Raw genomic sequence first — 11,382 nt, forward strand, 5'->3', positions numbered from 1 at the left:
GCCTCCACATACATACCGGGTACGTGTGTATATGCTCGCTGCTGCCGACAAACTCGCTTTAGGAGGCACCTTTAGCGCCCGCTGGCGTCCCGATCTCGGCGTGGCTGCCGCCGACGCCGCCCTCTCCGCTGCCGACGCCGACCTGCCTAAGCACTGCTCGTTTGCGGTAGTGGGCGCCGGCTGGTCCGGCGCGTATGCCGCCTGGCGACTCGCCGTCGACACCTCGTCTGTAAACGCCTCGTCTGTGTGTGTCTTCGAGGCAAACGGCCGCGTCGGAGGGCGCATCTTCTCGGTCCACGGCCTCCCCTCCTTTGCAGACCTCGCTGTGGATGTCGGCGGCTACCGCTTCCAGACGAGGCAGCGACTGCCCGCGGACCTCGTTTTTTTCGCTCTCAAGCTGCCGACGCAGTGCTATGACTGGGAGTGCGCCGCAAAGTGCGAGGGCACGACTTGCTACGTCGTCAAGGACGCGTTCGGCAACAACGCCGGCTACGCCACCGCCATCGAGACGATGCTCGGCCAGGTCGAGGCGGCGGGCGGACCGGGGCGGCAGGTCCACCTCGCGGCGAGGCTGACCTCCATCGAGGCGGCGCCGGCTGCAGGCAGGGCGGCGAGCCGGCTCATCTTTGCGGGCGGGCGCAGCGTCACAGCGAGCAAGGTCCTGCTCAACCTGCCCTCCAACGCCATCGAGTACCTCTCACGCGACTCGACGCTGCTGGGAAGCTCCTCGGCCGCCGTGCGGCGCTTGCTCGGCGCCGTGACGACCATCCCGATGGTCAAGGTCTACGCGTGGTACGACGACGCGTGGTGGAGCACCAAGCTGGGGCTGATGGAGGGCGCCTTCACCGCCGCCACCGACGGCGCTCCGCTCGAGGGGCGCTACCACGACGGCCCGCAGCGCTGCGTAGTCGGGCGCGACACGGCGGGCGACCCCGTCTACTCGGGCAAGAAGATAGCGTACGGCAACTGCAGCGGGGCGCTCGAGGTGTACTATGGGATCGCCCGGCCGTACTATGCCAAGCTGATGCCGAGCCCTCTTCAGCCGCTGACCGTCGCGACGCGCGGTACGAGCAGCCTCGCCGCCGCGCAGCTGATCGGGGACGTGCACGCCGCACTGATGGCTCGACACGCAAAGGCGCTCGCATCCGCGGGCGTCGCCCCCGGCGCCGTCTCCCCGCCGCAGACGGTGGTGCTGGCCAACTGGATCTCGGCAGGGCGCTACACGCCGGGCATCGGCCGCTTGCTGGGCGGCGATCTCGACCGCGCGCTGCTTCGCAAGCCGCTGCCAGATTACGACCTCTTCCTCGCGAACCAGGACTTTGGGTACGAGACGGGGTGGGCGGCGGGCAGCCTGGCGATGGCCGAGAAGGTGCTGCAGGCTGAGCTGGGGCTGCCTGCGCCGCGTTGGCTCGACGCGGAGTGGTACGAGAAGAGAGTCGTGGCCGAGCCCTGAGAGAGGCGGGCGGTCCTGGATGTGTCGAGGTGTAGTGCATGTACATTTGTTGTACTTTGTTGCCGAGACTTGAGCCCTGCGGGCTCTGCCAGTACGTGCAGGGCCAGGGGGCGCGGCAGGCTCTCTGCCCCACGCAGAGGCGCCTTTGTTAGTGCGCAGCCCACAAGACTCAAGAGAGAAGAGTCTAAATCCACACAACACGACGGTCGACGCACGACTCTCGACTGTCGACTGCAAGCGCACGTTTGTGCTTTGTCGCGTTTGAGGTTTGTGTGCGATTACCGATTTATTCTCTCTCCCCGGCTGTGTGAAGAGCTTTGCGGTCGGCGCCGGCGTCCTCCGCTGCCAGCGAATGCGGTCTCTTGACTCTTTGTGGATTGAGAGACATGAGCGCTCTCAGGCGTACGCGGCACAGCGCGCATGCACACGCGCGCACAACTTCATGCTGACATGCACATCGGGTGTGCACATGTGCATGCGCATGTTGTGCATGTGCAACCCCAATCACCACCATAACGCTATCCTGTGCAGTCAGGGGGCGGGGGGCGGAGTGCCCAGGAGCGTACCCCTGGGATTTCTCTTCCCAGTCCGGGGGTGCGTCGAACCTTCCATCACCCTGGGAACGTCCGGGTGTTGGAAGTAAAGATATATTACTTTTTTTTGGAGTGTGAAGGCTTTTCGAGAGAGAGATTTTTAGCAATACCAAACAACTCTAACACTCACACGTCATTTGGGGCCTGGAGCCCCTGCACAATGATGTTTATGGTGGTTTAAAGTTTGCGGGGGGGGGGGGACAGCTTTGCGCGGTCGAATTCAATTGGGATCTGTGGAAGCCAGATCATGGTCCTTATCCTAGCCCGCGACACTACTCACTGGGCGGTGCGGGTGCTTAGCAGCAGCAGCAGTGTTCCTGCCCACCTGCCCATAATCCATAAATTGGCTTGAAGGGGCTTGAATTTAGCGTCGGTGCGGTAACTTCAAGGCAAACCGTGTTGACGAAGAGCGGAAAACATGTTTGTGAAACGCGGTTCAACGTTGCTTGAATGGCGGCTGAAAGGCGGGGGAAGAGCGGGTGAAAGGAGGGGAAATGACGGCTGAAGCAACGTAAGAAGACATTCGAATAAGCTGTAAGATCGGCGCTAAACAGGCAATAAACGCGTTTTAAATTTATTTCTAGGGCGGTGAATTCACGCCTAGGCATCCCTCTATAAATCGGCCAATCTGGCCCCTCTGCCACAAGTTTTGCTTTGGGACGCACCGTAGCACGGTGGAGTCGAGATCCGGCGCGCAACCATAAAAAGTATCATCAATCGGGCCCGGCTAGACCTGCCACCGGAGGCGCGCAAAATGGAGGCGATTTTGTGGTGGTAAAGCGCAAGATGGCCAGAACGGGGCGCCGCGCGCTCGGGAGCGCTCGCCGCTCGCAGGCCAACTCCTCCCCAGCACGGTGCGTGCGTGTGCTCAGGTTGAACTCGATGCCGCGACTTCACAGCCTCCGCCGTGAAGCTTCCAGCACGTCGAGGGCGGACGCTTTTCGGCGCCATGGTTTTGGCGCAGCGCTTCGCCGGCTGTCATCCCAGTCCATGGTCGCTCCACAACGATTCCCAGGCGTGCCCGCACGCTCCTCAGGGGAGTGGGCACGCCTCTTGCTATCCTGAAGCGCGCGTCAAGCCCGCTCGACCGTGAGCTTGCTCAGCGAACAGTTTTTCAACAGACGTTGAGCGACGGGCGTGAATCTCCCACACACTCGCCAACTCCTGACTGAGCAGGCCGTACCCACGTGATAGCCCCACTGATCCATCCCATGCGATCAGGCGCCGCTCGGACCCCATGTTCGAGCAGGATTCCTCGCGGCAACACAACTCGGCGCTCTCGATGTGCGCGCTCTAGGCAGTCAGTCTCAACGCCGATTACTGCCGAGCGCGCACGACTCGTAGGCGTACCGGCGTGCCGCTGGCGGCCAGCAGTATACGACGACGACGACATCTCACACCCCGCGCTGGCCAGCGCCATCAGCCCCTCACGGCCCGGCCCAACCTCCCTTCGCCTCGCCTCCAGTGAGTGCCTCCAATCAAGTCGCACCTCTCTTCTTCAGCGAATGCAGCGGCAGCACCACGTCAGAGGCCGGGCCGACTGCTCTGGCGGACCTGCATGCCCAGCCATGCCCCCCACTCCCCACCCGCTTGGATCAAACAGCTGACAGCTCCACCAGCTCCACCACCGCCGCGTGTCGTGTCATGAAGCATGAATAGACACAAGCATGAGCGGCGCCATCCTCCCAGCCCGCCTCGCCGACCTGGCTCGGGGCGACCTGGCCTCGCTGCGCGCCTTCCTCTCCGGGCGGCGGACGCGCGGCACGTCGCTCGCGGCCCAGCTCGACGCGCGGCACGACACCGAGAGGCAGGACACGCTGCTCACCTGGGCCGCTCGTCACGGGCAGGCCGAGGCGGTGCGGCTGCTGCTCGACAGCGGCGCGAGCGTGGGGGCGACGAATGATGACGGCGCTTCCGCGCTGTATACCGCGTGCCAGGAGGGGCAGATTGAGTGCGCCCGGCTGCTCGTCGAGGCTGGCGCAGCGACCGACCAAGCAGACGCCAGAGGCGTCACGCCGCTGTTCGTCGCGTTCCTGAAGGGCCATGACCAGTGCGTCCGGCTGCTTCTCGAGGCGAGCGCGGCGGTCAACCAAGCCAAGGACGGCAGCGCCACGCCGCTGATCATCGCGTGCTACAAGGGCCACCTCGAGGTCGCCCGGCTGCTGTGCGACGCTGGCGCGGCGGTCAACCAAGCCCCGCAGAACGGCGCCACGCCGCTGTACATCGCGTGCCAGAAGGGCCACCTCGAGATCGTCCGGCTGCTCCTCGAAGCCAGCGCGGCGGCCGACCAAGCCACGCAGAATGGCGTCACGCCGCTGTTCATCGCGTGCCAGCAGGGCCAGCTCGAGTGCGTGCAGCTGCTCCTCGAGGCTGGCGCGGCGGTGAGCCAAGCCAAGGACAACGGCGTCACGCCGCTGTACGTCGCGTGCCAGAACGGCCGCCTCGAATGCGCCCGGCTGCTCCTCGAGGCTGGCGCGGCGATCAACAGAGCCAAGGAGAACGGCGCCACGCCGCTGTTCATGGCGTGCCAGAACGGCCACCTCGAGTGCGCCCGGCTGCTGCGCGGCGCTGGCGCTGACATCAACCAAGCGCTGAACGACGGTACCACGCCGCTGTTCATTGCGAGCGAGAAGGGTTACCCCGAGATCGCCCGGCTGCTCCTCGAGGCTGGCGCAGCGATCGACCAAGCCCGCAACAACGGCGCCACGCCGCTGTTCATGGCGTGCCAGGAGGGCCAGCTCGAGTGCGTTCGGCTGCTCCTCGAGGCTGGCGCGGCGATCGACCAGGCCGAGGAGCAAGGCGCCACGCCGCTGTTCGCTGCGTGCCACCAGGGCCACCTCGAGGTCGCCAAGCTCCTCTCCTCCTACGGCGCCTCCCGCGCCGCTACGCCCTTCGGCACGCCCGAGGAGGTTGCAACCGAAGAAGGCCACGCCGACATCGCCGCCTGGCTGGTCGCCAGCCGCGGCTGGACGCCGCTCGCGCACCTTGAGACCCTCACCGCCGCCCGCGCCACCTCCCTCCTGCGCAGCGGCGCAAGCCTGCACGAGGGCGAGCCGACGCCGCTGCGGCGCGCCGCGGGCGGCGCGGGCGAGGCGGCGGCGCTGGTCCGGCGGGCGGCGGCGCCGTGGTCGCCGACAAGCCACTCGCTCTTCCCCGCGGCGGCGCGCGCGCGGGCGGCGCGCCTCGTCCTCTCGCTCTACGAGATCCACGAGCGGTACCACCTCGATTCGGCCGGAGCCACGAACGGCATCGCGGCGCTCGACTTTGGCCACTGCGTCTTGGGCTTCGCCATCGCGCGCGAGACGGAGTAGGCCGGCGGTGAGAGTCTTTGCCTCGGCTCCGACCATGGTCGTGGCTCGTGCTGTTTGCTGTCTTGGGTCCGGAACCGCTGTTTGGATTGGGAGAGTGCGCATGTTTTCGCGCGCGCGCGGGGGGGGGGGGGGCTGCGATGGGGGAGATTGTAACAAAAACACATATGTTCTCCAGGGGTCCTTTGAGGTACCGATTGAGAGAAGAACACAAAAAGAAAAAGAATCACACGTCCCGCCCCGCTCCCACCGAGCGCCCTCGAAAGCCAAAACGCAAAAGCTGGCTCAGCCTCCCGGCGCGGACACGCTTCGACGGCGTCACAGGCTTTACCGCTCGCGCTGCCGAAAAAGATCGAGACAGCGGCGGAGGACGGCAAGGTGGTAGACATGAGCGCTCTCAGGCGTACGCGGCACAGCATGCGCACACGCACACAACTCTTCATGCTAACATGCACATGGGTGTGCACACACACGCACATGCACGACTTGCACAACGAGCGGAGCACAAAATGTGTGCATGCGGTGCATGTGCATGTGCTTTTTTTACGTAGTGGAGCTGTCCCTGAGTCAGACGCGGAACACTGCCCCCCGCCCAGCTCGTGGAGGAGGTCACTCACAACGAGATAGCCGTAGAGAGAGAGGGGGTTCGTCATTGATTGCATATAGACAGACGTGTGTGTACAGCCTTGGAATGCGCTCCGCGCTCAGATGCGAACGATGACGTCGCGTGCCTCCGCCGTCATCCTGGCCGGCCTGCGCGAGAACGAATAGCGCTTTGGCCTCACCGCGTGGAGGGTGATGACGCGAGGCCCGCGGACTATCATATCTGCCTCGGGCTCGCACGGCTCGGGCTCCTGCGCGTCGTAAGCCTCCGCCGCCTGAGTGTCGAGCCAAGTTCGCTGGCTCTCACGAGGCCCAGATTCGTAATCGGGATCGTCGCCCGCCGCCTCGGCCTCGCCCGCCTCCACCAGTGAGTCACGAGCAGCGGAGGAGAGGCGCCGGGCGGTAGCCTCAAAGATGTCGCCGGTGCCGCCCTCGGTCTGATCCCCCTCGTCGCAGCCCTCTATCATTCGCAGCCACTCGCACGCCTCGCCCTGCAGCGCCTCAAGCGCCGCCAGGTTGGCCGCATGCTCCGTCGCCTCCGCACTGCAGGCGCTCCGCTGCCGCGCCACTTCTTTGGCGAGATACGCGGCGCGCTTCTCGCGGCGCGCTACGAACGCGTCGTTGCTGCGCTTTCTATTCGCGTCGCGCATCGCGAGCAGGTACATTGCCCGCTCGTGCGCATCCGCTGCACCCGCCAGCATCTGCTGCAGCAGTTGCTGCGCCGACTTGCTATCTCCAGACGAGAGCGTGGCAGCCGCCTCAGCCACTTGTGCCAGCATCTCCTCGCTCCGGTCGCCTGACTCCTGCTGCGGCGCCGTCTGCCACGAGCCGGGGATGAAGATGGCCGGCTCCGCCCCCTCGACAGCCTCAGGCAACAACTTCAACGGCTGCGAGAGGAAGGCCGCGAGCTGCGCGCCGTCACCACGGCAGTAAAAGCTTTGATGCCGGCGGCCGGCCCGATCGAAGCTCGGGAGCGCGCGCACCTGGGCCGGACAGTGGCAGGGGGTGAGCGAATCGGGCGTTGCGGCACACGTGTGCCCAGCGAGACACACCTCGAGCCGCATAATACATATATCTCCGGGCGCCCCCGGGCCCTAAAAGCCGTGGCCACGCGGCGTTTCCGAAATGCGGCGGGCGCGTGCTTTTATAGCCCTATATGTTTTACCCGGACGCGACCGCACTCGACGGTGGCGGAACGTGGTACTGTGCGAATGTGGACGGATTCACACCCGTGCCGCAGCACTGGAGAGCCGGTTGGCCGCTCTGTGTATCTCGAGACCTCGAGAGAAGACCTCCCCGAGGGCCCAAGTCAAGAATTGGCTTTCTTTCGGCGGGCAAGAGAGCCGGCGAGCCGGACGGGACCGACCGCAAGGACGGCCGTTGGATCAGCACCACACTCCTTGTGGTGGGCTGGTGGCGGCGTGCCGTTCTCCCATCCGGCATCCCTCCCTTGTCCTCTGTCTGTCTGCTTTCTTTCTTTCCAGTGTCGTGCGAGGCCGAGGGTGTTTTGTTATAAAATTCTTTCTTTCTTCCAGACAGACAGACAGACAGACGAACGAACGAGCAGCCCCTTACTTAGCGACAACCAGCGGTGTTGAGAGAGAGAGAGTTCATCTCTCGAGGTTCTCGAGGTTGATATCATTTGGCCGCGTTGGGTGGGTAGCGAGGATTGGTGTAACGCGAGCCATGGGTTGTAGCTTGTAGGGGGCTCGCTGCGAGGAGAAGGGCGGTGTAATAAGAAGCCGATCCCCGTAGTCCGCCCCGCCGCCCCGCTCCTCACCATCGGGCCGCATAAGCGGCTGCCACGGCACGCCTCTCGCAGATTCGTTTCTCGCGCCTGGGTCAGGGCGCGGGGGGCATTCCCCGGCCGGGTCGCTCGAGCATAGCGTGGGGGGGGGAGAGGGAGGGAGCGAGAGGGAGGGAGGGGGGGGGGGGGGGGGGAAAAAAAAAAAAAAAAGCATGACAGAGAGTGCGAGAGAGATGGAGAGAGAGAGAGAGAGAGAGAGAGAGAGAGAGAGAGAGGCGGACTACGCGCACGCCCTCTCGCGCTCGGACACCGACGTGCAGATGTACCTGTTCGAAGATATCAACCTCGAGAACCTCGAGAAAAGCCGCCGTTCACAACGTGACAACCCTACGGCGTCGACCTGAACCCGCGCCGATGAGATCGCTCAACCTCCTCCTCGTCGGCTCCACCGCCGCCCAGCAGGGAATTCACTGGTTCCACACCAAGGGCGGCTGCGCGACTCCGCTGGGCAGCAGCGGTCAGTACGATGAGAGGTGGCAGGTGACAGAGATAGCGTGTCGCGATGAGTGCGCTCGCATGATCGACTGCCTGGCGTACGAGTTCGGGCAGGTTGGAAACTACAACCTCTGCGAGCTGCACAAGGAAGTGCTCGCCAAGACCTTCCCCGGGGAGCACGGCATCACGTGCCATGTAAAGGCGTGCCACCCGCCTCGGCCGACGCGCCGCCTCACCCACGCCTCGCCCGAACTCACGCCTCGCCGCAGAGTCTTGATCGCGCCGCCTCATTCACACGCCTCGCCCGACGCTCCGCCCCACCCATGAACAGAGCGTTTACCGCCTCATGAATAGGATTCCGACCGGAATCGCGCCGCGTGGATGGGCCTCTTCGACGCCCCCAACCAGGTGGTGCAAGCGACCGTCGCTGCGCCGCAGACGCACACGAGCGCGCGAGCCGACTGCACCGCCGCGACTGCCAAAGGACTCAAGGACCTCACGGCGCTGCCAGGCAAGCCGGGCGACCTCCGGGGCTGTATCTTTAACGACGTGGACATGTCGGGCGGCGTGGTCATGGAGGGGGTCGAGTTCGACTGGTCGTCGTTCCAGCGCGCCATCCTACAGGACGCAAAGGCGAACGGCGCCTCGTTCCGGCGCGCGCGCCGATGCCAGCGGGGGCGGGGGCACACAGCCCCGACCCTCTCCTCAGCCGCGCGCACACCCCTCCCGCAGGCACGCAATGATGGCGGGCGTCGTCCTCTCGAAGGGCTCGTTCGAGGGGGCCGACTTCTGGCGCGCCGACCTGAGCGAGGCGCAGCTCGAGTCGACCACCTGCTCGCGGTGCGAGTTTGAGTGGGCCATCCTCGTGAGGGCGCGTATGGCGGGCGCGGTGCTGCAGGACGCGAAGCTCGGCTACGCGACGCTGCAAGGCGCAGACCTGCAGAATGCCGACCTCACCCGCGTCGACTTTTCGCTCGCGAACTTGGGCGGCGTCACTCTCAAGGGCGCAAAGTTCTCGGGCGCCGACGTGCGCGGCGTGTCCTTCAAGGGGGCCGACACCACCGGGTGCGACTTTGCCGGCGTGGTCAACATGCACAAGGCGCGCTGCGACGGCCACCCGACGGGAGGCCAGGCCGTCACTCGCTGGGGCATCCAGGCAGGCTGCGACATCAACAACCCGCCGACCCGCGGTTATGCGCCCTGAAAGGTAAGCTGCGCGGCCCTGTGTGTGTGTATGCGCGCGCATATTCGTTGCGTATAGGTCGTTCATGTTTCACTCTGGTGTGCGATAATATGCCCTACTGTAACGGCTGTGCCTGAGCACACTGCTGTAATTAAACGTCACTGATTTTACATACATCACAAAATCATGGGCGTGGCCGTCTCAGATCGTCCCTTCGACGATGATCGTGCGTCGTCTTGGTAGAGTACTGGGCTGGGTCTTTAGCGTTTAGGCATTGTGGGGTTGGCACTCCCATCGACCCTCATGACCTCCTGCGGTCTCTGAGATGGACACCAGTGGGTGTGGGACCACAGCCAGGATACACTCGAAGGCTGGGTAAGCAGTAGAGGTCGATACTCGACGCGTCCCACATGGTCTGTGTCGCTGTCGGCACGCTGTCGACAGACGTCGAGCGACACCGGTGGCAGTGCCACCCAGGAGTGGTCGGGCGGTCATGAAAGAGCCACCATGTGATCCGTATGATGATTCCTGACAACAGCCTCAGTCAACTTTTGTCACAGTTCCCGCTCTGAGAGGAGCTGCGGGTCAGCTCGACAGCTGGAGCTGTGTCGCCGGCGTGCGGCGGCCTGCCTCCGGAGGTGCCTCTGAGGTGGACATTTTTTGGTCACCGTGAGAGAAGGCGTTCGAATTTTCACTCCGGAACTTCAACTCCGCACGCGCACCGGCCAGGGCTACAACAGTGCTAGTGAGGCGGAGGCGCGAGTCGGAAGGACGCGACCGTCAAGTGGTCCGACCACCCCCTACAATCGCTGTGAACCCAGCCACGTACACTTGGAGGTCTTGTGTTTGATCTCCTCCTCCTGCGTCCTGGGTGATGCCGAACTCCTCAAATGCGCCACCACCCAGGAGTGACGCGTAAGTTTGTGAGCGAGGGCGACGGCGGCGGGGGCTCGGCCGCGCCGTATTGGCGCGACCCGCTTGTCAATACGGGTTGGCGCTTGGCGGGAGGGCAAGGGGCCCGTGAGTTGACCAGGGGTTGTGCGCCGGGCCCTCCTGCTCGGCTCCAGCCAGTACTCGAGTAGACAAGTGTTGTCATCATCAGAGTAGAAGGATCTGACCTCGGGGCCGATGTGACCAAGCGCTGGTAGCGTGGTTTTACCTCACACCCATCGACCCATGGTCTCACAGTGTGCCGGCAGTCGCCGAGCAGTGTCGCTCACAAGCCGCAGCACAAGTGACTGAGGGCCAGTGAGGGCGAGCCCATCGCTGTGACGGCTGTGGCAGCCGCACAGTAGGCTGTGCCATCTGTGCAGAGCGTGTGAGCAGCAGAGGAGCTGCCCTCCAGGCTTCAGGCGCAAAGAGATGCATTCCACCGAAGGCACTGTCGAGGTTCGCCGAGCGCGGCGCAGGTTCAGGGACACCGCCACCGACGAGCGCCTTGGACTTTTCACTCCGGACAAAGACGGCCGCACGCACACGAGCTGCCGTCGTGCGGCCGTCATAGCGGCGAGGCGCGGGACCGTCTGTGGCGAAGTGGGTCGCGTCCCTGGCCAGTGCTCAAGTGCTCACTATCGCAAGCACACAGACTAGACACGTGTGACGGAGCAAGACCCGCGCAGGCGTTTCTACTTCTTTTTCACGCCCAAAATGTCTCGACCGTATTCCCTATATCTATCCGGCCTTCGGGATCACTGGCGGCATGAACGCTTCCAGCCCAGCAGCACGCCCGCTCACGCCGAAGAAGTCGGCATATTGCAGTCCGATGGCATCGACGAAGGAGGCCCCCTACAAGTCAGGCGTTGCTCGTTGGGTCTCAGGTGAGAGAGGACTAGCAGCCAGCTGCCTTCTGCCCCCCAGCCCGGCGTGCGCGTGCCTCAATGTCCGCGCCGCGAAAAGAGGCCTCTGCGTCCGGGAGGGGGCGCGGGAGCTCAGCGGCGTGTGCGAGGGGAGATGGGAGGATTCGTCGGGGCTGCCGCGCGCCGGCGATCTTTGCGTTTGCG

General features: G+C 64.5%; 4 protein-coding genes across 4 annotated transcripts; 3 read left to right on the plus strand and 1 right to left on the minus strand.

Annotated features, from left to right (window-relative positions):
* Positions 1-31: 31 nt before the first annotated feature.
* EMIHUDRAFT_246427 (hypothetical protein) lies at positions 32-1,453 on the plus strand (the record flags this gene model as incomplete). Its single annotated transcript, XM_005766549.1, has 1 exon — positions 32-1,453. The coding sequence occupies one exon, from the start codon at positions 32-34 to the stop codon at positions 1,451-1,453; it is 1,422 nt and encodes a 473-aa protein (XP_005766606.1).
* Positions 1,454-4,701: 3,248 nt separating this feature from the next.
* EMIHUDRAFT_370914 (hypothetical protein) lies at positions 4,702-5,462 on the plus strand (the record flags this gene model as incomplete). Its single annotated transcript, XM_005766550.1, has 1 exon — positions 4,702-5,462. A coding segment is annotated over one exon (613 nt), but the record flags the coding sequence as incomplete, so codon positions are not given.
* A 596-nt stretch (positions 5,463-6,058) lies between these two features.
* EMIHUDRAFT_119645 (hypothetical protein) lies at positions 6,059-7,021 on the minus strand (the record flags this gene model as incomplete). Its single annotated transcript, XM_005766551.1, has 2 exons — positions 6,059-6,940; positions 7,010-7,021. The coding sequence occupies 2 exons, from the start codon at positions 7,019-7,021 to the stop codon at positions 6,059-6,061; spliced, it is 894 nt and encodes a 297-aa protein (XP_005766608.1).
* A 1,097-nt stretch (positions 7,022-8,118) lies between these two features.
* On the plus strand, positions 8,119-9,403 carry EMIHUDRAFT_246430 (hypothetical protein; the record flags this gene model as incomplete). The annotated part of the gene is made up of 3 exons (XM_005766552.1): positions 8,119-8,394; positions 8,554-8,846; positions 8,932-9,403. The coding sequence occupies 3 exons, from the start codon at positions 8,119-8,121 to the stop codon at positions 9,401-9,403; spliced, it is 1,041 nt and encodes a 346-aa protein (XP_005766609.1).
* Between the last annotated feature and the right edge of the window lie 1,979 nt (positions 9,404-11,382).

Source organism: Emiliania huxleyi (genome assembly GCF_000372725.1).
Source record: "Emiliania huxleyi CCMP1516 unplaced genomic scaffold EMIHUscaffold_509, whole genome shotgun sequence".
NCBI lineage: Eukaryota > Haptophyta > Isochrysidales > Noelaerhabdaceae > Emiliania > Emiliania huxleyi.